General features: G+C 36.3%; 1 protein-coding gene across 2 annotated transcripts in view; it reads left to right on the top strand.

Moving 5' to 3' along the window:
- The first annotated feature begins 6556 nt into the window (after positions 1-6556).
- OPRM1 (opioid receptor mu 1) overlaps positions 6557-23481 on the top strand; it is a 79005-nt gene continuing 62080 nt past the window's right edge. The window contains exon 1 of one of the 2 annotated variants that reach the window (XM_010344262.3): positions 6557-6956. In XM_010344262.3, coding sequence (XP_010342564.1) covers positions 6667-6956 — 290 coding nt within the window. In that variant the 5' untranslated portion in view covers positions 6557-6666. The remainder of the gene's footprint in view (positions 6957-23481) is intronic. The other variant, NM_001279979.1, reaches the window with a different exon arrangement.

Raw genomic sequence — 23481 nt, 5'->3', positions numbered from 1 at the left:
GGTCTGTGGATTTACGGAATCTCTAAGAATCCTTCAATGGATCAATGAGATCAAAACAATTTTCATCATAATTATAGAAAGTTAAATGGCTTTTTCACCATATTGAATTTTTGCACAAATGGTACATAAGCAATCGTGACTTCAACTGCTGATACCTCAGCAGGAATTGCGACAGTAACCCCATGCCGTACTAGGAGTCGCTGTACTCTTCACAGACACGCACATACAGAATAAAAATACAAAAGAAGTCCGATTTTAAAAAATATAATTAATGGATCAGTAAGGTATTAATTTAATTACATCTTGGCCCATGAGTAAGTCTCTTTAAATCTGTGTGTGATGAAACGGGAAGGACACATAAGCTTCTGCCACAAACAAAGTAGGATGCTTGTCCCAAAGAACAGCACATGCTTGACTGTTTGAGCTGTGAACTGAACTAACCACCTTTTCAGTGGATCACTATTTTTGTTTAAAGAATGACTAAACAATAAACTACATTTATCTGGAATTCTGCATTTGGCAGATATCTTCCTGAAATGAAAGAACTGAATGTATCACCTCAAGGAAAACTAAAAGTGTCTATTACCAATGATTAAGTTTCGGCTTTCAAGAGAAGTTGGAACTTGGAAAATTGTTCCCCACTGAGATGTCCCCCAACATCCCAATATTGGAAGAAATTTCCTGTAAGACCAGTTGTAATATGAACAAATGTGATTTGTTGCTATTTTATAATGACATGTTTTACCATTTGGAAAGTGACATAATGCAGTGAACTAGTATTTTCTAAATGATCAATGCATCTATTATAAAACCAGGCAGGAGTAGCAGATTCATTCAAAGTGGAAGACAGATCAATAGAATTAAACATGCCAAAGTACAAAAAAAATTCATTAATGTGCTTTTAATCTCCGCATACCAACTAACCCTTAAAAAACTAGCACTTCTTATGTTTAGGTTTAGTTTAAAGAAAAATATCCACAATTATTCGTAAAGGCTGTTAAAATAATCTTCCTTTTTTCAAACCCATATATGTAATTATAAGTCCACATTTTTGTTCATGTACTTCAACTAAACAATGTATTGTAACTGACTGAATGCAGATGCAGATATAAGAATACAATTGCCTTCTTCTAAAGCAGACATTAAAAGAATTCTTGGAACCAACCCAAATGTCAATCAATGATAGACTGGATAAAGACAATGTGGCACATACACACCATGGAACACTATGCATCCATGAAGAAAAAAATGAGTGCATGTCCTTTGCAAGGACACAGATGAAGCTGAAAACCATCATTCTCAGCAAACTGGAATGGAACAGAAAACCAAACACCACATGTTTTCATTCATAAGTGGGAGCTAAACAATGAGAATACATGATCACAGGGAGGGAAACATCACACAGTGGGGCCTGTCAGGGGATCGGGGAGTTGGGGAGGGATAGCATTAGGAAAAATACCTAATGTAAATGATGGGTTGATGGGTGCAGCAAACCACCATGACATGTGTACACCTAGGTAACAAACCTGCATGTTCTGCACATGCATCCCAGAACTTAAGTATAATAAAAATAATAATGATAAAAGAATTGTATAATATAAAATAATTCCATTCTTCTCACTAAATATTTTCTTGTTTGGGAAAAATATAGGGCTGCTTTTTCCCGGAAAATATTCATGTTTACATGTAATAGGTATGTTTTTGTTATTTAAAATATAATGATAAAGAATTGTTTTTATAAATCTCTCAGTTTTAATTTCTAATATGATTGACTGTGATAAAAATAATCTACATAAAGAAAAGCTTTTGGGATCCTCAATAATTTTTAAATGTGCAAAGAGTCCTGAGACCAAAACATCTGACAACTGTTTATCTAAATAGAAAGTGATAAGGGGCTGTACTAGGGTAATAGCAAACCTCTGTAACTGGTAACTGAAGAACAAAACTTACATAGAAATGAGGTTCCAGGTTTTAGAAAGACATTTAACCCTATGTATCTTTTAAACTAGTTGTTGGTATAAATTTTCAAAAGAGTTCATTTAGTTGAACCCTAGATACTACCTTCAGACCCTTAAAAAAATCAGATTGTTTAAGGTCAATTCCATACTACTAAACAGTGTAATATTTATAAGAATTCTTCCTGCTAATTTCTAGGCCACATACAACAGGATATAAAAAGCCAAAAGACAAAGGATAAATTCTTTCATATGTGTGTAATCCTATAAACCCTCTTTGAAGTTGATTCTCATATTTTTATTTTACAGAAAAGAAAATCAAATATCAGGAAGTATAAGTAATTTAATAAGTCACAAGGAAGTAAATAGTTGAGTCTAGATTTTGAACTGCTTTTTTTTTAATCAAAAGTCCAGGGCTTTTATCCACTTTATTCTAGATGCCTTTGTTTCAGGTTCATTGGATAGAAGTTGGTGTGAGGAGTTTTTTGCTTTCATTTACTTATTTATTTTTTGGCATGCAAATAAAGAGTGCCTTTTCCATTTTTATTGATATGTATGCAACAATCCAACGATCAAGGATAAAACTGTATTACAATTCATTTGCATTCTCATTAGCTATGCACATTTGAATGTTAGATAACATAGAGTATAGCTATAAACAAATACATAAAATGTTCTTCCAATGAAACCTTGGATATCCCTTCTTCTGAGCTTCAAACTGCTGTAATTGTTTCCTGCATAGCATTTATGTCTGTGTTCCTCATTAATAACCATTAATCATGTGTTCCATTAACAGACACTCTCAACAGAATCAGGACTAAGCTATTAAAGTAAGTGTAGGATGATGGCAATTCTATGAATAACTAAGCCAATAGGTGTTGAAATTCAAAGAGAAGTGACTTTTAGCACTTTCCTGGGATTCATCCATGCTATGAATAAATGCATTGCTTTGAAACAAATAATTTTTGTGAAAAAGGTTGCAAGATATGTGTTTGATAGCAATGTTAAATCTAAATGGATAAAAAAAATTCTTACTTCAAATAGAAAGCCTGTGCTAAGCAAGAAGCATCAACAAAAAGACAGATATTTCAATTGTACAGATTACATATTAAGGCTTAGTGAAATAAAAGATTATATGCTTGAGATCAATACTGTATAAAATAATTAGGTTTCTAATAAATTGACTCATTTATTTACAGTCCATCTCCTTTTATGAGAGACTGGAGCTTTCACAATAGACTTCAGACCACTTGAGTAGAAAATGAACAGTTATGAAGGAAAGGGAAAATATACCATAGGGCAACTCTGAAATTAAAAAAGCTTGAAATTGAAGTCTTTTTATACTACATAGTAAGTGATATTAATTTATTATGTCTGCAACAGTTCTCTAGATTTCTCAAGGCTGTCAATACACTTGAAAGAAAATTAAATTTGTTCTGCAATTTCCCAAATTGTACATTAAATGGGTGGAAGATACCAAGATATAAATGTTAATACAACTTAAGGAAGGACATGCAATGATAACCAGAAGATTTTATATTCAAAATAGAAGGATAAAAACTATCCTCAGTGGAACATCATAGAGACTGACAGAAAAGGAAAACATCAATCTCAGCTGAGAAGATGAAGTGCAAAGTACAATTCCTGCTCTAAAGAGCAACTGAATTTCTTTACAAAACAGAATAAAAAACAACTGTCTCTAGAAAAGTGCAATGGGAATTGGCTTGCTCCTTGTCTATAATTCTAGAAGAAAGGGCATATGCCTAGTTCATAAGTCTATACAGTTAAATCATGGTTGGTTAACACACTATACTGAGTCAAAAAGGACAAAATTCATTAAGGATTTTCCCACAAAGGTGTTTTATTTTCAAGTTGTATCATTAAAAATTCACCCAGATTATTTTATTAAATAGATAATGGCATAAAATATATGCTAATTATTTCTTCAATTGAATTCAAATATTATGCACATGCATATTCATATATATTTAATATAGAAAGAAACACAGAGCATGAGGGAGGGAGTCCACTATATATTAAGTACTGTGTTAGTGAGCAGGTCTCCCTTAAGAACCTTATTAGACAGACTACTGAGGACTACTAAGCTAGGAGAGTACAAAAAGGTATATTGCAAAAATGCATACAAAAGATGACAGAATCACCATTCCAAAAGATCTTGGTGGATAAGAATCATGAACTGGATCTAACAAGGTGTAACTTAAAAGTAAAAAAGTCTATAGTGTTGTACTAAGCTCCTTCCAAAGCAACTACGAATTTATAGGAGATGAAACACAGTACTCACCAGGCATAAGAATAAAGCTTCTGTAATCAAGAACAGTTGTGTCCATCTTTTTAAATTCCAGCTCCCATCATAGCAACTAGTCAAAAGCAGATCTTTAGTATTTGTGGAATTGACTTGAATGGTAGTTAGGAATTTTGTTATTGGTAAACTTAAGGAAAGTTGGGAAAGCAACATCACCAAAAAATAAAAATAAAAATAAATGGAACTTTCGTTTTACTGGTGGAAAGATAAAGTTTATAATTTGGCTCAGTTTCTTTTTGTTGTTTGGTTTTTGGTCAGGGCAAATGTAGATCATTATTTTTAACATTGGAGCTGTAGTTTAAGAGCAGATAGACAAACTACAATGAGAACGGATGAACAGCAAGGCCACTAAAAGATCTCAGAACTACATCTTATAAGAAACAATTGAAGGATGCTAATATTTAACTTGCATAGGAGACTACTCAGTTGATTTCAAAGGCATGAAGTATAATGGTAATGAGTTATCACTTATTAATCAATCACTATTGCAATATATACTCATTTAATCCTGCTAACAGACATATGAGGTTGGATATTACTAGCCCAAATCCCCCTTTTTTTAACTAGTGAGAAAACTGTCATCCTATAAGGTAAAGTAACATATCCAAATTCATACAGCTACAAAGTTACAAAGCTGATTCATAAAATGATTTGACTTCAAGGCCAGGAATTATTACACTGTGTCTTGTATTCCACATGACCTAAGTGCAAAACAACTGAATGCATGCAGACAAATTTCAGCTCAATATAAGAGAATTGTTACCTTAGTTCATGGAAAGAGATGTTTTAGGGTATTTTTGTTAGTCTCTAGGAAATCTCTGTAACATTTTATTGTGAAAATTATATCCTTTAATGTAAGAGGATAAAAATAATACTGAACATTGGCAAAATCGCCTATGATTAATCGTTTACCTATGAGTTATCTGTTTCTAAGCTAAATGCCTAAAAGTAATATTGGAATTAAATATTTCTTTCAAGGTCTTCCCTCCATGCTTCCCAAGAGTTCAGTACTTTTCAAGACCAACTGGGAATATGTATTTTCAATGTTTATGGTTAAAAGATAGATACGTGCACAAATATATACACATATAGAAATGAGAATTACTTCAGAATTGGTATTAACTTTACAAAAAAGGAACTTACTCTTTGTGTTTACAAATTTGTTTATAAAAAGAAGCACCCATAGACTTCTATTTTATAAACAAGTTTGTAAATACAAAGAGTAAGTTCTTTTTTTATACCTCACTTCTAAAGTAAGGTATAAAATTCAAAAACGTATCCATGCTTCTCAAGGATCTTGTTGTAGGCCACTTTAATTCCATATGCTGTGTGGCTCTTCCTAGACTTTCTACACTAGCAAACAGACTGAATGCAAGTTTTGTTTGGTGTTAACAACCTTCTTCTCAGAAGCATATGCCTATCGAGAAAGTCTGGAGTTAACAAGGATAAATAATTCCAAACAGGTCTATGAGATTTAAGATGTGAAAGATCAACATTATCTCTAGCTGACTTTACTGGATGCCACAACCTTCTGATTTCTGTAACCAGTTCTTGTGCCTCTTCCCCACTAAGACAAAATCAGAGGCAAACAGAGCTTCACCCTAAGAGAAACTGGGGAAAGCAGGGAACAGGTTTTCTCCACAAAAGTTTATTTGTTTCTCATTTCTTTTCAGAAAATAGAGGATTGCTGTTGTTTCCAACAGGTTGGTAGGGAAGAAAATTGGAAAAACATTATTACCTTTTCTAGATGTTAGCAACAAGGACTGCAAAAGAAGATTGTGTGTCCCCTACTCCCAAATAATCGAAAATGGCAGTAAGGATGAAAGATCATTGGGGTTTTAGGGTTGTTAGGGTTTCATCAAGCCAATGTATTTCCTGACAGATTATAAGGAGAAAAAAGGGCTGGAAAATGGAGTGATGTTAGCCCTCTTTCTTATTTTTCACTGCTGCCAAAAACTAACTCTGTTTCTCTCCCCAGTCCTTCTCTCTCCCTCTCTCCCTTAGATGTGTTTGCACGGAAGAGTGCCCAGTGAGGAGATCGACTCCTTGGATCTCTTTGCGCAAAATCCACCCCTTTTCTCTCCTCCCTCCCCTCCAGCCTCCGAATCCCGCATGGCCCACCCTCCCCTACCGCAGTCGCGCGGGGTCGGAGATGAGCCTCTCTGAACTGCTAAGGTGGGAGGGGGCTATAGGCAGAGGAGAATGTCAGATGCTCAGCTCCGTACGCTCCGACTGACGCTCCTCTCTGGCTCCGCCAGGACTGGCCTCTGTAAGAAATAGCAAGAGCTGTGACAGCGGCGAAAGGAAGAGACTGAGGCGCTTGGAACCCGAAAAGTCCCTGTGCTCCCGGCTACCTCGCACTGCGGTGCCCGGCCGGCCGTCAGCACCATGGACAGCAGCGCAGTCCCCGCGAACGCCAGCAATTGCACTGATCCCTTGGCGCCCTCAACTTGCTCCCCAGCGCCCGGCCCTGGTTCCTGGGTCAACTTGTCCCACTTAGATGGCAACCTATCCGACCCCTGCGGTCCGAACCGCACCGACCTGGGCGGGAGCGACAGCCCCTGCCCTCCGACCGGCAGCCCCTCCATGATCACGGCCATCACTATCATGGCCCTCTACTCCATCGTGTGTGTGGTGGGGCTTTTCGGAAACTTCCTGGTCATGTATGTGATTGTCAGGTAAGGAAGGCGCGGAGGATTCAGCGGCTCACGGGGGTACAAAGAGACACCTGACTCCCAGGGCTAAATCTTGGGCGGGAGGATGAGAGTGGGGAGGTAAACCGGGGAAACTCTAGAGGCGACACGGACAGTGATTGCTATTCCTGTGCGAAAATCTACTTTTCTATATTTCCCCAATTGCTAAAGAAATATTCCAAAATTTCAGAAGCAGAGAAGTTGCTTTGGTAAAAGCTACAAAGGTCTAGGGGTGGGGGTGAAGATAAGTGTAGACTTAGAGCTCTCCCTTATACTAAGCAAAGACGGCTCTTGTCAGAGTCCTACACTCAGTCCCTCTGCAGGAGCTATGGAAAGAGTAAGTTGTGAAAAATGGGAGATAAATTCTTTCCCAAATTTAGTTGAGGGGGGCGGTCGGTCACAAGTCTTCTCAGTTGTTTTGAGATGAACCTTGGCAACTTTCCTACTTCTGCTGGTTCAGTACTTCCTTGTAACACAACCCCACCCTTTCTCCTCCCCTGCCATAGCAGCCCTTACCCAACTCTTCCTTTCATCCTGAGGCAACACTGGATAAAGGAAGTTTTCCTGGCATCTCCGTGGTAGTTTTGCTCTGTTATAACAAACATGACAGCTGTGTTGCCTAGACTAGTTTGCCGCTGGTAGCTTCAAATCGCCTAAGTCACAAACTGCATCTGGAATGGGTAGGATGGCTCAGGAGAACCGCAGGGCATGGCTGTATTCCAATGCCTCCACAAATTGGAGCTAATTAGGAGTGACCAAAAGCACCATAATTCCACATTAGAAACTATAGAAACTCTTATACAGGAAGTTGTGATGGGTGCTCTAAACAAAGTGTTCTTATCAGGTAAAATTAATTTAAAAGAATTGTGGTTCGCTTTCTGTTTACCCAGACGTTCCACCTATATTTGGCAGAGTGTGCAAGTTCTCAATATTGATTGTGATTGATACTGATTGTGTTGGTACTGATATGTATATTCAAATATTACATGTGAATGTGAAATGTCATATACCTGTTTTTGTTAAAGAAGATAAATATTGTAACACTTTAAAATGGCTTCTAATTAGATGTTTTTTGTTTTTTGTTTTTAACCAGGGGTATGTGTATGTAGGGAACATGGCATTTTCACTTTTAGTTACAATATTTGTTTCACCTATTCAGCAAGTATTGCAGGTTTGAGTGGAGCTCTTAAATCATTTAACAATTGCTCTCCCTGATATGTTTTTATTACCAAGATGCTGCAAATTGCTTGTGAGCAATTCTTTCCACTCATGTGTCTGATTAATTAATGATTTTTAAAGAATAAAGCTAATTTCCCTGATCTTTTCATGAGGAATAAGATAAGTATTGTCTTTGAGAAAAGAGCACCATCTATTGAGAGGAAGGCTAACAACAGAAGGAAAAATACAAGAAGATAAATGGAAGAATATATATTTTAAAACATTTACTTTAAGTAATTCAACACAATGATTCACATTAAAGATTAAAAACCAAGTCTCATTCTGCAGTTATGATGATAAAAGTTATAATTAAAGGCCTGCTTTGTGAAAAGAAAATACATTTCTCATTTTTTCTATAAGAAATTCATAGAATCATAGACTAATCAAGCTACAAGGAACCCTAGAGATTATCTGTGCTAAATAAACTGAGGCACAGGAGACGTAAATGATTTTCTCCAAGAACAGATAGTTCATTAATTCATTGCCACTGAATCTTTCCTAGCTAACGTAATTTTGAGTTTATTATGCTGGAAAATCATGATTTGAGTTAATTCAACTATTAAGTTGACAGAGTGTAATAACTTGGGAATAGTAAATGATCCCCAAATTCTGTATGGAATCCTGGAGAGAAAAAGCATGAAACAGAAATTACCAAAGCATCTAGGAATCCTGCTATCTGAAACATAATATTTTATTCCTTTTTATTGCTTCTCCTTGGTATTTTCCTTCCTCGTTTTTCTTCTCTTTATGCTTTCATATACAGAGAGAGCCAACAGACTGGCAACTGGCTGTGAAATGAGCAGATAAGTCTTATTCCAGTATAGAAGAGGTTGCTGGTTGGGTGAGTTAGTTTTAAAGGCATTACCTCTGGCCTCTTGTTGACTTGGAGAAAGATGGTGACAGTGCATCTTACTGAGAACATGATATTATGCTTTATTCTCAGTACTGAAAGTTCTTACAAAATGCAGTACTATTTGAAAGGTCATTCCAGACACCCACCTGTGGCAGATTGGGTTTTAATTGCAGGGTCAGGTAATCCTCTCAGAATTTGACCGTGAAACAGAAAAATGGGCAGGTTAGTGACAGATGAAGTGACAGGGAAAGCATCTGGGGACTGAAGCAAGTATGTCTATTTAGCCGAGAATATTTAACTGACTGTCTCCAAGCTGCAGTGTTTAAACTACAAAATGATCAGTTCAGGGATGTATTGTTCTTGTTAAAAGCCTGGATATAATGTTGCATCTATTAAATATTGAGGAGAAATACTCACTTCCTTCCCCGTTTAAAATTCAAAAAAATACTATTGAATGATCAAGTGGTTACAGTTTTCTGATTATATTAAGGTAATATTTATTGAAATGCTTTAGTACATTGAGTGAATCATGAAGCTCAGATGGCTATGGCAGCAACAAGAAGAATAACGGCTAACATGGATGCTGTGATTAGCTCTTTGGTTTTGTTTCTAACACCACTATCATCATCCCTTCATCAACATTATTAAGTAGTATGACTTAAATGAGATTTTTAAACAGGGCTGCTCTAAGAAATACTAGGGAGGAAAGGAGAAATTGTTATATGTTCTAAAGATTTTAAATCCAGATGATGAAAATGTTATCAGTAACCATCACGTGAAATCATTTTTGGTTTTAAAGAAAAACAATGATTGTAGAATAACCTTATGAAATATTTTAGAAATATTTTAGAAAATATAATGATGAAAATATTATTAAAAGTAGCAATCACTTAAAATGGGGTGATAATGTGTCATTGTCAGGAACAGTAAAGAAAAAAAATCAAAACAAAAAGTTACAGCCCCCAGAGATGTTTCACTTATTAAAAATATTTAATAACTGAACCAAACTATAAAATTACCCATAACTGCAAAAACTAATATAGAACCAGGTTGTGTTTATGTTGTGAGATTCTTTTCCCAAGGTTTCTTCATGTAGCTATGAACATGGTATGCATAGACACTTGAAAAGTGGAGGGCTAGAAACTTCAAGATCTCTGTGGGCTGTGTAAATCATCATTCCAGTACGTTTCAAATGAAGAGTGCCAAGTAATAGTGTCTTCATTTTTAATATTATTTCTTAATTTGGTTAAATAAATATTTAACAAAACTAATTACCAGAGAAGAGCATTTAAATACATGCAAGACATTATTGTCATTTCTCCTTCCTAACAAGTATTTCTGATTTTATTAAAAGTCCTGGAAGCCTATACTTGTTCTGTACTAAACATTTGATTCAGGTTTAAATTTTAAAATGATCAATTATACTTGATTGAAACAGAAGTATAAGTTTTTAAACTTAATCCAGATTTAGGTAGCTAGAAATTAGTGAATAATAATGTTTTATCTAATTTAAGGATATGTGTGTGTGTGTGTGTGTGTGTGTGTGTGTGTGTGTACATTTATACACACACAGACATACATATATATTCGAATCAAGAATGCATATATCACCAAATATGACCATTAGTAATATTCATAAAATGAAAAGACAATATTTATTTAGAAAACTGAAATATTGATAAAAGTTACTGTTTCAAAATTTACAAAATATCTTAGAATATGAATTTCAAGAGGAAAACACTAAATAAAATTCAATTCTTAATTTAATGGCTTATATTAAAAAAGACTTAATTGCATGCCTTTACTTAGTAAGGGAGAGCTTCTTGAATCTATTACAGTTTGAGCTTTAATTGCTATTTTCCATGTAGATACTAATTCAGAGGAGAACAACTCTTCTTCCTTGTTCCCTAAACACATTAAATTATTTTTACTTTCCTTGGTTGTAAGTTGTGTCTTTGTCATTTGCATGGCATTACCAATCAACGAGTTTCTTATATTCTTCCCTCTCTCTTTTCTTTCTTGAAAGAATGACCTATCTGATATTTTATGAGACATTTCGAAAGATAAAAAATGTATAATTACAGAGCAATTTTTCTCTTATAGGATGGGTGGATGGATGGATAGATAATTGAGAGATAGATAGACAATAAGATAGACAGATAGATAGATAGATAGATAGATAGATAGATAGATAGATAGACAGACAGACAGAAACTGTTGTAGTTTCTTCTCTGCTACCATTACCCTTCTTTCAATGAGACTACCACTATCATAAATTTAGTGGTGCGTATTCACAAGTATGTTTTAAAAAATTTACTATATATGGAAACACATATATGTAGTAAACATATGGAAATACACATACCTAGTGTTTTTTTATGTTCTCAAAACTTTTTATAATTGGTATCCTCTCATACGTTTAAGCTTAAACACATAATTTCCCTAATTACCCCAAGTTGTTGTAGTTCCAGTAGGCCAATGCTAGAAAAATAGATGTCAAATAAAACAAACATTCTGGCCATTAACTCTTCTGAGTACTTTTAATTGAACTTATTAAGAAAATTATGTGTTTTAATTAATGTTTAGGTATTTTTAGAAAAAATTCAGCTACTGCTGCAAAACTAAATCTGTTAATAAATTTAAATAAATAATAATGTCTCTACTGCTAAGAAGAAAATAAAAATAATTAATTGGTGTCTGTATGTATTCAAATAATAAATGCTGACAATATTCACTTTGAGATTTTGAGCATCTAATAGGATCCCTTACATATAAAAGTTGAAAATATTATTTCTTCTAGGATTCCATTTAAGGCAGTAGTTGAAACTACTATTTTCAGCTACTGCCTTAAATGGAATCCTAGAAGATCAGCATCAAGAAAAAATAAGCTCATTTTGATAAATAACATACATCAATATGAGATTTTAAAATATGCTAGATTTTAAAATATGCTAGTGTTGGGGCCGGGCGCGGTGGCTCACGCCTGTAATCTCAGCACTTTGGGAGGCTGAGGCGGGTGGATCACGAGGTCAAGAGATCGAGACCATCCTGGTCAACATGGTGAAACCCCGTCTCTACTAAAAATACAAAAAATTAGCTGGGCATGGTGGTACGTGCCTGTAATCCCAGCTACTCAGGAGGCTGAGGCAGGAGAATTGCCTGAACCCAGGAGGCAGAGGTTGTGGTGAGCCGAGATCGTGCCATTGCACTCCAGCCTGGGTAACAAGAGGGAAACTCCGTCTCAAAAAAACTATATATATATATGCTAGTGTTGATTAGGCACTGTGGCTCTCACCAACAGTGTCTGGCTCTCACCTTAATATTTTAAGGTCAGAAGCAAGAAAAAATAAGCTCATTTTTATAAATAACATACATCAATACGAGATTTTAAAATATACTAGTTTTTGGTTGGGCACTGTGGTTCTCACCTACAATGCCAGAGCTTTGGGATACCAAGGCTGGAGGATCACCTGAGGTCAGGAGTTTGAAACCAGTTTGGCCAACATGGTGAAACCCTGTGTCACAAGAATTGCTTGTACCCGGAGGCAGAGGCTGCAGCGAGCAGAGATCTCGCAGCACTTCACTCCGGCCTGGGGGACAGAGTGGGACTCTGTCTCAAACAAAAAAAGATCAATTTTTTTTTTTTAATTTAAAAAAAACGTACTAGGGGTAAATACCAAGATTAAACAGAGCATATAAATTTAAAATACGAGAATTTCAAGTCTTTAATCCTCATTAAGTTTAATGTTTATCTAACTGAAACAATTATATATGACAACAGTCTTCAAACTTGTGTTTAGATGTAGACACTTATTTCAAGAACTTGGGACCCAATATATAAATCAGATCACAGAACGACTGTCTAGACGTAACCACATGTTGGGGCCAAGAGCACTGCTTACCTTGCACCCATACCTCGCGCCAGTGCTGTCCCCAAGGGGCCTTCATAGAATTTCTAGGGCTCCACCAGGCAAAATTTGAAAGCAATGGCTTTCACATGGTTTCAGATCCTTCTTGTGCCCACCTCACGTCCTTTACTTTGCCTTCTACCTCAGTCCCTGATATGGCAGTCAGTTTTGCCCAAACACTTCACCCTGACTGCATCAATATTGTTCACTTTCTGCCCTCAGGCTTCTCTGTTGGAGTAATTGCCCTCTAGAGGAATCAGCATGGCACTCACAAAGGCACTCTTTGAAATTTCAGGGAAGTCAATGCCACATGGAAAAACCCTTGACCAGGAGGTGGAAGCCTGTGGACAAATGCCGCCCTCACTCCCCTCTCCTCAGGTGTACAATTCTGAAGTGCCAATGGCAAGGCACTCAGAAGGCTCTACTCACGTTATGACCATCTCAAGAGCATACCTTGTTTTCCTCTTGCCTCGTTTACTCTTCTAGTCCCCTACTCCTCTCCCCTGGAACCACTTTTCAAAATGATTCACCTTCACACAAGGTCATTTCTCACACTCTGCTGAGTATCTTTCCTGTTGTTTTATAATTGGTCGCTATATGTTAGCACAGTAAAATCTGGTTAATAAATAGAGCTCTTTTAGATCTATCAATAAAGGTTGATCCTTAACTATCAAAATCTCATAAGAAAAATTCTAATAGGCAGCCCCAAGTAGAACTACCAAGAGAGTTCATAAGATAAGCTTTTCCTCCCATTTTTGTTCCTGCCTTGGGATTCAGGAAAGGCTTTTTCTGGTAAGTTTTGCTGAATAGAGAGGGAGTGGGCACCAATCATGTCCAGTGTTCAGTTTACTTCATCTTGAGCTCAGGGTGATAAAAGCAGATTTGTCTGAGCTATATAAAAGAAACAAAGCCTCCTATGCCTTCCGGCAAATTATCTGAGGATAGAAGAAAAAACAAACAAACAAACAAACAAAAAACTACCACTCCCTTTTCCATTAATTTCATGTCATATAGTAACTTTAAGAGTATCATGTGATTAATTGAGCTCAAGAAAATTTCAGTCTTCAAAAGCAGGCTGAAGCATCAAATGCAAGAAATGTCATACGCAAGAAGCATCACATATTGAGCTTGCCAAGCAACTCCTTTCCATACCCATCTTTTCTTCCCTCGGGTAACATTTTTCTTTCCCTGTCAATTTCTCAGAGATAAATTTAGAAAGGAAGAACAACAAGGAAGAAAAACCTTGCCCTGGCTCAGGACCCCAAGTGTCAGTTGTGACTCAACTTAAAAGCACTCTGTGCTCACTCTCCTTATCTGTAAAAATGTGCAAATTGGACTAAAAACATCTTAAACCTTTCTAGTACTAAAACGTCCTAAGGCAACTTCAATGACTATCAAGAGCATATTTTTCACAGCAATACTATCTGGAGGAAGAGGAATCATCCACAAAACTAAACAATTGTGGTTCCCGTTCCATCACAGCCTACTGGATTCTATATAAGCTCGCATAGGTTCTATCAGAGGGAGAAAGAGCGAGTGCACGCTGAACTACCAGGTGTGGTGCTTATGACTAGGCCAGTAAGTGAAACAGAAAGTTACCGTCAAGCCTTTATCCATACGCTTCGAGAGTATAGGCAAGAGGATACGTAGGAAAAGGTGCAACCCCACAGTGTTCCGTTTTTGTTTTTGGTTTTGTTTTCCCACCGAAGCCACCAGGCGAGCATCACATGTTTGAGCAGAAACGCAGGAAGGAGAGGGGAAAGGGGAGTGATCTTTTTGCTGTACAGGGAACCCCAAGCAAAAGGTCCTGCTGTTTTGTGGACCCCAGGCCTGGGTGAGAGGGGAAGACAAGGAATAAAAAACACTGAGTCAGAGTATGTGCTGCCTCCGTAAGGGTGAGGAATGTGTAACACCTAAGAGAGTGATTGGCAAAGGTGAGGCAGAGCAAAATTCTTCTCTCTCTCCCTCTCTTTCATTCTCTGTTTAATTTATAGGAGATTGTTTTAACATTTGCCTCCAGATATTAGTCATATCCTGGATGTTGTATTTCAAATCGGATGCCAAGAGGTTCTACCAAATTTAATCAAGTGAACTTTTGTAAACCAATGGATAGGGCTCTCCCATAAGATGAACTGTGGGATGGTTTAAACGAGAGAGAGATCATTCTGTTCTGCATAAAAGTTTCTTTCCAGGCAAAAATGTTGTCAGGTACACTTTTTGTTTGTTTGTTTGTTTGTTTTTTGTTTTAAATAATATGTTAGCTTATGCATTGTATATAAGCAAGTGTCTCGTTCAGACTACTATAACAAACTTTCATAGCCTGGGTGGCTTATAAACTACAGAAATTTATTTCTTACAGTCGAGCTTGAGAAGTTCATGATCAAAGCACCCGCAGATTCTGCATTTGGTGAGGAACCTACTTGAATAGCAGCTATCTTCTCTCCATGTCTTCACAAGGCAAACTGGCAAGGGAGCTCTCCAGGGCCTCTTTCATAAGGGCATTAATTGCTTTCATAACAGCTCTGTTCTCATGACCTGACCACCTCCAAATACCATCACATTGAGGATTAGGTTTCAACATATGAATTTGAGGGGAATGCATTCAGTTTACAGTAGGTCTCCTAAGTGATTCAGATATTAACCACTCATACTCACTAAAAACCATTAGTGTGATTTAAATTAACATTTAAATAAATTAGGTCAAACTGATTCTTTCACTGTCTTCCAATATGCTTCATATTTATCTCTTCTATACTGTTTTCTTTATTTTTCTTTCACTCTGTTTTCCCATAACATATTTCTCATTCTTTTCCTATCAAATTTTTCCTGATTCTTCAAGTATCAACTTAAATCCATTCTTTTTTACATCTCCAAAGTACCCCTATAACCAGTTTCCCTATAGTATAATCCAAAATACATGCTACCATTGTTAAAAAAAAAAAAAAAAAAAACTATGCATTTTCTTATGGCCTTATAAAATGTCACTTGATAAAACTTAAAGACTTGAACTGCATCTATCTCTTTGTGTTTAGGTGAGAAATCCAACATTCAAAGTTGACCAACAGAACTGTATGTCTTTAAAATACTATGCAATTCTAAGCTTTTAGCAATTCAGATTTACCTCAAATTATTCAAGTATAAAATTTAATTTAAATAATTTTCTCAATTCACTTTGTTCATGCATATTTAGCTTTTATCATTTGAGTTATGAAAAGTTATCTATACTATAGACATATATTAGCAAATCATAAATTCAAATAGAAACACATACATGTCTATATATATGCATATATTCCCAAGTTTACAAACTTTAAATAGGGAATGAATGGTTACTCTTATAATAAAAATGCCCAAAGTATAATTTGAAGAAGTGAAATAAATAAAAATGTGATCAATTCCCATTATTCATGATAGTTATGTTCCATAAAGTCATTATGACTATCGAATTCGTGAATATCGAAGCTCTGTTCTAGGGGATATACAGGGCTAGGTTCCTGTGAGCCCCTGATTACAAAATTTTCGTCAGCTAACACATACATAATCTTGTTTTATGTGTGTTTCTGTTTAAATACACTTTATTTAACATATAGCTGCTTCATTAACATTGAACTTGTGGTTATATAAATCATGCCTGAACAAAGCTGCTCTAACACAAGTACTTTCCTCATAAGGTACATCACAGTCTTCTTCACTTAGGGACACTAGGCAGAACTTCCACGCTATGTTTGAGACCATTTTAAACAATGAAGTCACCACCAACAGCAACAAAAAATCACACAGAAATGTGAAAAATGTGGCAATAAATAGATTGTGAAAAAGACGATTGTTTACAGTACAAGCTGAAACAAGACAGCAGAGCATTGCCTTGTTTGGCCTTACCTGGAAATTTGCACAGAGAGCAACTCAAATTATTTGCTGGTCTACACATGTCCACACATGTCTTCAAATGACTGCAAAAGCCAAGTGTTATTTTGGGGTTAAATATTAATGGATTTTAGTAAACATGCCAATTTTCAAATACAGAATCCTCAAATAATGAGAATCAAATATATATAAAATGTTCTTCAAGGAAATATTTTTAAAATACTAACAAGGAAATCAAGAAGCTATGTTCCATATTAAATATGGTAGCAAGTTCACAACATGAAGATGCATGTGTTATTATAATCAGGTAGAATATGAGTCAGGTACACTGGCTAACTCCTATAATCCCAACACTTTGGGAGGCTGAGGAGGGTGGAATATGAGGTCAGGAGTTCAAAACCAGCCTCACCAATATGGTGAAACACTGTGTCTACTAAAAATATAAAAATTAGCAGGGTATGGTGGTGCTCACCTGTAGTCCCAGCTGCTCGGGAGGCTGAGGCAGAAGAATTGCTTCAACCAGTGAGGCGGAGGTTGCAGCGAGCCGATATCAGCCTGGGTGACAGAGCAAGACTCCATAATAAAATAAAAATAATCAGAATTGTTTGAAAACAAAATGGATTTGCATATAACTCACTTATCAGTCACCAGATACCTAAGCACATTATACAAATTAAAAATATACATAGCACATTGATTTATTTGCATATGTTGAACCATCCTTGCATCCCAAGAATAAATTCCACTTGGTTATGATGAGTGATTTTTTCTGATGTATTATTGAATTCTGTTTGCTAGTATTATGTTGAAGATTTTTACATTAATATTCATCAGAGATATTGGCCTAGATTTTTCTTTTTTTGATATGTCTTTGATTTTGGTATCAGGGTAATACTGGCCTCACAGAATGAGTTTGGAAGTATTCCCTCCTCTGTTTTTTAGAATAGTTTGAGTAGGAATAATATTAGTTCTTTGAATATTTGGTAGAATTTAGCAGTGTAGCCATCTTGTCCTGGGCTTTTCTTTACTGGAAGACTTTTTATTATGGCTTAGATCTCAGTACTTGTTATAGATCTGTTTGGCTTTTGGTTTTCTTCCTGGTTCAATTACGGTAGGTTGTATGTATATACTCAAAACAAAGGAAATCAGTATATCAAAGAGATATCTGCACTTCTGTGTTTGTTGCAGCAGCACTGTTTAGCTAAGATTTGGAAGCAACCTTAATGTCCATCCATAGAAGAATACATACAGAAAATGTGGTACACAAACACAATGGTATACTACACAGCCATTAAAAAGAATAAGATTCAGTCCTTTGCAACAACATGAATGGAACTGGAGATTATGCTCTTAAGTGAAATAAGCCAGGCACAGAAAGACAAACTTTACATGTTCTCCCTTAATTTGTGTTATCTTAAAATCAATTGAATTCATAAACTTAGAGAGTAAAAGGATGGTGACCAGAGGCTGGTAAGGGTAATAAGAGGCTGGTGGGGGTAGGAGGAGGTAAGGATGGCTAATGGGAACAAGAAAATTAGATAGAATAAACTAGACCTAGTATCTCAAAGCACAAAGGGTGATTTATTGTTATCAATAATAAGCTAACTGCATATTTTAAAATAACATTAAAAATGTAATTTGATTGTCACTCAAAGGATAAATGCTTGATGAGATGTATACCTCACTCCCCGTGACATGTTTGTCTCATGCCTGTAATCTCAGCACTTTGGGAGGCCATGGGGAGGGGTGGATCACCTGAGGTCAGGAGTTCAAGACCAGCCTGGCCAATATGGTGAAACACTGTCTCTACTAAAAATACAGAAATTAGCCAGGTGTGGTGGCGTGTGCCTGTAGTCCCAGCTATTCAGGAGGGTGAGGCAGGGAAATCACTTGAACCTGGGAGGTGGAGGTTGCAGTGAGCAGAGATCACACCATTGCACTCCAGTCTGGGCGACAGAGTGAGATTCCATCTCAAAAAAAAAAGAAAAGAAAATTCCATGTACCCTATAAATCAGGCATCCCCAAACTTTTTACACAGGGGGCCAGTTCCCTGTCCCTCAGACCGTTGGAGAGCCGCCACATACTGTGCTCCTCTCACTGACCACCAATGAAAGAGGTGCCCCTTCCTGAAGTGTGGTGGGGGGCCAGATAAATGGCCTCAGGGGGCCGCATGCAGCCTGCGGGCCATAGTTTAGGGACGCCTGCTATAAATATATACAGGTACTGTATTCCTACAAAAAATTAAAAATAATTTAAAAATTAAAATATATATGCGCATGTTTTATTTCATATGTTGAAATAAACCTCTCAAAACTCAATTGATTCTTGTATATATCTAAAATAGAAGTGTAAGTAAAATTTTGATTTTGTAATGCAAATACATGAATGTCAAAATTATCCTTATAATGTAGGATTTTGTTTGTCTGAACTCTTATGCTTTTATTTTCAATAAAGCTCTAAAACACAGAAAGGAAACTTTTACCTAATAAATAATAACCACACTATAGCTATAAAATCACAACACTTACTTGATATTTACACTCAGTAAACTTTGGGAAAAAAATTTTAAGCCACAAAATCCTTGCTCTAATTTTTGATTAAAAAAAAAAAAAAAACTGAAAAGGGCTCTACCTACAAAACTTTGGATCGAAATGATTCTGAGGTAAGACTCTCATCTCATTTTACTATATTTAGAGACATATAAATATAAGATTCATATTCATTGGATGAAGAGAGGTGGCTTTGCTCAGTCTTTCCTGTAAGAGGAAGTATTTATGCGGCCAACAAGCATATGAGAAAAAGCTGAACATCACTGATAATTAGATAAATGCAAATCAAAACCACAATGAGATACTATCTCACACCAGTCAGAATGGTGATTATTATAAAGTCAAGAAACAATAGATGCTGTTGAGACTGAGGAGAAAGAGGAATACTATTATGCTGTTGGTGGTAATGCAAATTAGTTCAACCATTGTGGAAGACAGTGTGGCAATTCCTCAGGGATCTTGAACCAGAAATATCATTTGACCCAGCAATCTCATTACTGGGCATATACCCGGAGGAATATAAATCATTCTACCTTAAAGACACATGCACACGAGTGTTTACTGTAGCACTATTTACAGGAGAAAAGACATGAAACCAACCCAAATGCCCATCAATGATAGACTGGATAAAGAAAATGTGGTACATGTACACCATGGAACACTACGCAGCCATAACAAAGAATGAGATCATGCCCTTTTCAGGAACATGGATGAAGCTGGAAGCATCATCCTCAGCAAGCTAACACAGGAACAGAAAACCAAACACTGCATATTCTCACTCATACGTGGGAGTTGAACAATGAGAACATGTGGACACAGAGAGAAGAACGACACCCACTGGGAGGTGGTGGCAAGGGGACAAAGAACGTTAGGTCAAATAGCTAATGCATGAGGGGCTTAAAACCTAGATGATGGTTGATAGGTGCAGCAAACCACCATGACACATGTATACCTATGTAACAAGCCTGCATGTTCTGCACATGTGTCCTGGAACTTAAAGTAAAATAAAATAAAATAGAAAGTGAATATTTCAGGTTTTTACAATCAGATCATCTCTGTTATAACTACTCAGTTCTGCTGTTGCAGCCCAGAGGAAGCCACAGAAAACACATACATGAATGGATATGATTGCATTTCAACAAAACTTTATATGGACATTGACATTTGAATTTCCATATAATCTTCACATGCTTCAAATCATTATTTTTCTTTTGATTTCTTTCAACCATTTAAAAATGTAAAATTGTTCTTAGCTGGAAGACCACAGAAAGAAGTGGTAGGCTGGGTTTTGCCCACAAGCTATCATTTGCCAAACTCTGATACAGAACATCTTAAATAAAAGTTTATTCTTGCAGTGGTCATGGAATAGGAACACATATTCTTTAGAAAATTTGACTACATATTGTTTAGTACATGAAGGCAAAGCATTTTTAAAAAATAACCTAGTACTTAGTAGATATTTATATTTATCGTGTAGGTATATACACACAAAAAATTAACAAAACACTAGACCAACTCACAGTATTTTTCAACATCAGAAAATAACAGCACAAATATGAAGTTAGCACGAACCAGAACAGTTGCCATAGATTGCTCTCTGGAATTGATGTTGAAGTTGTGTTATAATAATTATCACATAAAATTATCTCTATTTCACCCCAGGCCCCCATCTCTAACTCTCAACTCTTTATTTGGCTCAGACAACCAGCAAAGTTCATTACCAGACTTAGCCAGTGATTAAGGAGTAAATGCTTAGAAAATAGCATTTCTGAAGAATTTCTCTCTATTGTATATGCTTTGTGGTTATCTTAAATAAATGCAATATGCTAGACTTCTCATAGCCGTCTTTTGGAAGCTTTCAGGAAAAATGGAAACTGTCATCTGCAAATTCGTATTAACTTCTTGGCAAATATAAAATCTGTTCTCCAAGATACCTATGCCTGCACACCTGTGACCCTGCACCCACTGCATATGACCAGATAGTGAGTGGCAGCTTCAAATTCTCTTTATGTCATTTCAAACATAAAAGCTCATTGTTTGGATAGTTTATCTTTTCTTTCTGACTTGCATTATTGTTCATTTAAAACAAAACGTTTTCTTCAGTTCTCAAAAGTTGCTTTAGAAAATGCTATTACTTATTCTTTGAACCTCAGACTGTCTAGCTGAGTAAAAAGGGGTACTAGGGTAGGCCAACGTGTTCTAAGGATGTTTGTAATGCTTTTGGCTTCTTGTCCACAGTTTTGTTCGATGATTTCCTTAAGTCTCACTGAAATCTTCTTCCTGCCTGACTCTACATCTTTGTCCCCATCCATCCATACCTAAATGACTGCTCCTTTGATCTGCCAAACTCAGAGAACACTTTCTCACATGTTCAGGAATTATTTAGATTGGCCAGATGACTATCAGGGAAAAGTTTGCAAAAAGAGTTAAATTAAAGGAGAGTTTCAACTAGGTAACATAGAATCCATTGCAAAATTTTATAATTCCTAGACTCTCTTAAGTGAGAATTGGATCTAAATTCTAGCAAGGAACCCAGACAGGGTGAAATGAATAATAATCGAGTCTCCTTCCAATTAACTCATGGAACATCAGAGCCATTATATAAATCCCTGCAACATGCTTAGACATCATATAGCGTACTTTCAGATCTTCTAGTCCAGTGGTTCTGAATCCTGGTGGTATATTAGAATTACCTGGAAAACTTTTTTTAAAAAAGGAAGCCTAGCTAAGGTTAATTGAACCAGAATCTTTTGGAGTAGCTCCTGGGCGTAGGTAGGTGTGAAAGTTCCCCTGGTGACTCTACCATGCAGCCAAGATCAAGAAGCACCGGTCTGGTCCAACCTATCCATTTTATTGCTGAGAAAATTGAGTCCTGTTTATGAAAAATGTTTAACGGATCTGTCCATATATTTTACTTCTCTGAACTTTAAGAGGTTATTTATAGAACAAGTAGTAAATTAAATTACCTCCCAGAAAAGTGAAAGCTCAGGATGTTCTAAAAATTTCTCTAAATTTGATCAATCAATTCTCTTTAAAGTAGGCATAGTGGAGGAGCTGGAGTAGTAAACAAGTAATGAGAAGACATCTTTAGATAGGTGCTTGAGAGGATGCATACCCCATCCCCCACAATGTGATTATTATGCATTGCATATCAAAACATCTCATGTACTTGATAAATATACACACCTAACACCTATTAGGTAGCCACAAAAATTGAAATTAAAAAAATTTAAAAAGAAGACATGCTTAGATATCTGCCCCTTACTAATGACTACACTGGTCACCTAACCTACTTGAATCACATTAGTTAATCCTTAATAAAGGAAAAATAGCTATATTCAACCTCACATGGGTTTTATGTCCCAATAGATAATATTTGGATAATAAAAATATGTGAAAATATGTGGTAAACGCTAAAGTGCTCTGTAAAGCTTGGCTGGGTGTGGTGGCTCATGCCTGTAATCACAGCACTTTGGGAGGCTGTAGCGGGCAGATCACTTGAGGTCAGGAGTTTGAGACTAGCCTGGCCAATATGGTGAAACCTCATCTCTGCTAAAAATACAAAAATTAGCCGGGCAACACAGCTTGCACCTATAATCTCAGCTACTTGGGAGGCTGAGGCAGGAGAATCACTTGAACCTGAGAGGTGAAGGTTACAGTGAGCTGAGATGGCACCACTGTACTCCAACCTAAGTGGCAAAGTGAGACATCATCTCAAAAAAAAAAAAAAAGATGCTAAACAGTTTTATTTGTTCCTAATTATCTTCCCTCCCACTGGACCCACACCATCAGTACACAGCCTACCAATACTCATCCAGGGCTTTAGCCTTTCTCTATGTCAGACTGATTATCCATTATAATATTTGTAATTATAGTTTATCTTTCTCAACTCATAAGTTCTGCAGAGGAGAAGCTTTGCGTGAGTGTCACTGTTGTCATTCTTCTCTTCATTCTCATCAACTCCTTCCACATGAAATGCATCATTCCAAAACTATCTTGTCAGGGACCACAATGATGTCAAGAGAATTCTAAGGACAAGTAACTGCAACTCATTTGGTTCCCTGTTGATAAGTCTTTTTATATTGCCTAATAAAGTCAGTGGAAGAAAATATGCAAAC

The sequence above is a fragment of the Saimiri boliviensis genome, chromosome 4 (genome assembly GCF_048565385.1).
Source record: "Saimiri boliviensis isolate mSaiBol1 chromosome 4, mSaiBol1.pri, whole genome shotgun sequence".
Classification (NCBI taxonomy): domain Eukaryota; kingdom Metazoa; phylum Chordata; class Mammalia; order Primates; family Cebidae; genus Saimiri; species Saimiri boliviensis.
Note: the sequence above shows the minus strand (reverse complement) of the source record. Positions and strands in the feature narration are given on the sequence as shown.